Here is a 4,011-nt window from a genome sequence, read left to right on the forward strand (position 1 = left end):
TAACTAACATTTTATATCTATAATAAAAGCCATGGTGGTTTGATTTATGGCTTCCCAAATCACTTTAGGAGACGAATTGCTCAAACCATTGTACGTTTGAGAAACTTTATTAACACAACAAAATCTTTCAGTACTCTTGTTTTTAATTTTTGTAAATGATCATAATTTAATATTATTTTATTCTAACTTATAAAAGATTGTCACTTCAACTATATGAAAATATTGCGATAATTTATTGTGTTCTTAACATAACTCTTATGTAATTTGGTTTAAAATTATTTGCTTACAGTTAGTAATGTCTAATCTTTAAGCAAATAAGTTAGCCAAAAAGACTTATGCCATATTTATATGATAATCATAGGGTCACAGTTGACGTAACGTGCTAATCAAGTTTTCAAACCAGAATTTAAATAGATAGACCAATATATGAAGCTACATTGGAGAGAAAAATAATTTTATTGAATTGACAGAATGGCCATCAAAAAGAGAAAGATATTCAATAGAAGAACACACATGGAGACCACATTTTTTGTTCTTTTTTTGAGGAAAGAAAAAGAGGGTGGGTTTCAAAGCTAGAGATCCTACATTTCACTAACAATAGCTTCCTCAATACAAAACAACCCAATCCGACCAGGACAACAATAGGAAAAGACAAGATGCCCTAGAACAAGTACAACAAATCAACAATAACTAATTAAATTCTTGGTGCAATTCTTCAAAGGAAACTAATAAAATATTTAAAATTCACTAACAATGGCTTCCTCCAATAATTCTTTTGAGCTTTCCATCAATCCAGGGCTCAACCTAAACATGAGAGTACAAAATTCCATCTCATTCAAAGCCCCATCACCATCCAAATCTCCTTCTCTAAGCATACACATTAGTTCCTCATCATTCATGCCTTGCAATCCCAACAAAGCTGAGTTCCTCTTCAAGCTCTGAAATGTGATCACACCCTTCTCTTCATCCATCAACAACCGAAACCCATTGCCTAGCTCCTTCATAAACCCTTCAGCTCCCAATTTCTCCACCATGGCTGGAAAGAAATCTTCAAACACAACCCCATTTCGTGACCCCATTGATGATCAAGCTAGTATACACGTAAAAAAATCAAAGACCCTTTTGTGTACAATACGTTTTTGATTGCTTGAAGCTTGGTTTGTATGGAACGGTAACTAGGTTGGGGGTCAATATATATACATGGGGGATCAATGAAAGAATTGAAGAAGAAGATCTAAAAAGAATTAAAAAGGAAATTGAAAGGAAGTGTTGGAGGAAAGAGGGTTGCTGAGGATGACAACAAAGGTACAGATAAGATTGAGTTTTTGTTTCGTGAAAAGATGTTATATTACCGGCATTTTGCTCTGTATAAATCTCCTTCCTCGAAGTTGCATGGAAAGGTACCTGTAGGTCATGGCAAGCATTTTATTACAATATATATATATATATATATATAACGCATTATATGTAACTTGGTTTGGGGTGCCAATTTTTTACAAAAGTGCCATCCTACCCCAACAAAAAAAAAAGGATAAACTTTTTTTAATTGTATTATTTTTTACTCAGCAGCAAATGTCTAATCAGAAGCCACTCATTGGGGTTTGGACACGTAATTTGAAAATTTTTTTATAAGCAAAGTGAGACACACAATGAAGTTTTTATTTTTATTTATATTTATTATTATTATTATTATTATTATTTTTTTTTTTTTTTGCTTTTCACACAATGAAGTTTTAATATGACAAGAAATAATAATGCTAATTATTAGGAAAAGAAAAAGTAATCTTACCCGGTCTTCCCATAATTTTAGATATACGGAATGGATTGGCACGATTTATAACAATAATTATAAGAAAGAGATATTCTGTTGAAAAAAAAGGTTTCATACTGTTAAACCTTACCTGAAATTTTTAACTAATTGTTGGTTTTGTTTTTCTAATTTAGAAGGAAAATACATTTGTTTTTTNACAAAATTCCATCTCATTCAAAGCCCCATCACCATCCAAATCTCCTTCTCTAAGCATACACATTAGTTCCTCATCATTCATGCCTTGCAATCCCAACAAAGCTGAGTTCCTCTTCAAGCTCTGAAATGTGATCACACCCTTCTCTTCATCCATCAACAACCGAAACCCATTGCCTAGCTCCTTCATAAACCCTTCAGCTCCCAATTTCTCCACCATGGCTGGAAAGAAATCTTCAAACACAACCCCATTTCGTGACCCCATTGATGATCAAGCTAGTATACACGTAAAAAAATCAAAGACCCTTTTGTGTACAATACGTTTTTGATTGCTTGAAGCTTGGTTTGTATGGAACGGTAACTAGGTGGGGGTCAATATATATACATGGGGGATCAATGAAAGAATTGAAGAAGAAGATCTAAAAAGAATTAAAAAGGAAATTGAAAGGAAGTGTTGGAGGAAAGAGGGTTGCTGAGGATGACAACAAAGGTACAGATAAGATTGAGTTTTTGTTTCGTGAAAAGATGTTATATTACCGGCATTTTGCTCTGTATAAATCTCCTTCCTCGAAGTTGCATGGAAAGGTACCTGTAGGTCATGGCAAGCATTTTATTACAATATATATATATATATATATATAACGCATTATATGTAACTTGGTTTGGGGTGCCAATTTTTTACAAAAGTGCCATCCTACCCCCAACAAAAAAAAAAGGATAAACTTTTTTTAATTGTATTATTTTTTACTCAGCAGCAAATGTCTAATCAGAAGCCACTCATTGGGGTTTGGACACGTAATTTGAAAATTTTTTTATAAGCAAAGTGAGAACACACAATGAAGTTTTTATTTTTATTTATATTTATTATTATTATTATTATTATTATTTTTTTTTTTTTTGCTTTTCACACAATGAAGTTTTAATATGACAAGAAATAATAATGCTAATTATTAGGAAAAGAAAAAGTAATCTTACCCGGTCTTCCCATAATTTTAGATATACGGAATGGATTGGCACGATTTATAACAATAATTATAAGAAAGAGATATTCTGTTGAAAAAAAAGGTTTCATACTGTTAAACCTTACCTGAAATTTTTTAACTAATTGTTGGTTTTGGTTTTCTTAATTTAGAAGGAAAATACATTTGTTTTCTAATCGAAGAAGTAATTAAGTTTTTTTTTTTTTTTTTTTTTTTTGTCTATAAAAAGGATAAGTATTGCTTTTAAGGATTCAACAACTTTGACTCAAGTTGATGTTCACTTGGATGAGAAATAATGAAGTAGATTCTTTTGATAATGATAATTTGATGGTTGCTAGCGAAAATTTGAACTCGGGAGGTTTTCATTGGTTGCCTATTAGATATACTCGGAAATATTAATAAAATTGCATGGCTCTTAACTAACAATATTGTATTTAGACTTTAACAAAATTAGAAATTCATGATATTTTTTAGGCTTAAAAATCTTCGATTGTGCAAATTGAGATTACTAATTTGAAACATGTTGTGGGATTTGGGCTAGTCTTCTTTTTATTGTAAGATTTAAAAAGTATATAGTTCATATTATTTATTATTAATGTAAGCACCAAAAAAGTTTGTAGCCTAAGCCCACTTAGAGCAATGGGTCGTATCCTTCAAACTTGGCCCAAATCAACAAAATTTGTCAGAGATGGGAAAGAACAACAACAATGAGCTTTGCCTGAGGACAATTATAAGGAAGAATCAGGTTTGTATTCAAAAATAAATGAGCATCAAGCTTTACACAAAAGCTCCCGACGAGGCAAAATTCGTGCAAAAAATGATATTGTTCCCTTTCTTCTCCAATGCACTCCTCTCTATTTCTTTTTCTCTCTCTTCTGTTCGATCCCTTTTCCAATGCTCTTTCCTTTCATTATATAGCTCTCTTCCGTCGCATCTTTACCATCCATTTCTACCTAACCCCCTTCCTTTTCCGACACTTGTTACCTTTCATATCTAAAGAAGATTGTGGTAGGAATTTACTTAGCTATAGCTTACACTATTCAAGTCACTTTCTCATTAATGCGGCTG

At 32.0% G+C, this 4,011-nt stretch overlaps 1 protein-coding gene across 1 annotated transcript; it reads right to left on the minus strand.

Annotated features, from left to right (window-relative positions):
• Positions 1-437: 437 nt before the first annotated feature.
• On the minus strand, positions 438-1,413 carry LOC112029352 (calcium-binding protein KRP1). The gene has a single exon (XM_024062041.2). The coding sequence runs from the start codon at positions 1,077-1,079 to the stop codon at positions 738-740; it is 342 nt and encodes a 113-aa protein (XP_023917809.1). The 5' UTR covers positions 1,080-1,413; the 3' UTR covers positions 438-737.
• Between the last annotated feature and the right edge of the window lie 2,598 nt (positions 1,414-4,011).

Source organism: Quercus suber, unplaced genomic scaffold (genome assembly GCF_002906115.3).
Source record: "Quercus suber isolate HL8 unplaced genomic scaffold, Cork oak 2.0 scaffold_250, whole genome shotgun sequence".
NCBI classification, from domain to species: Eukaryota; Viridiplantae; Streptophyta; class Magnoliopsida; order Fagales; family Fagaceae; genus Quercus; species Quercus suber.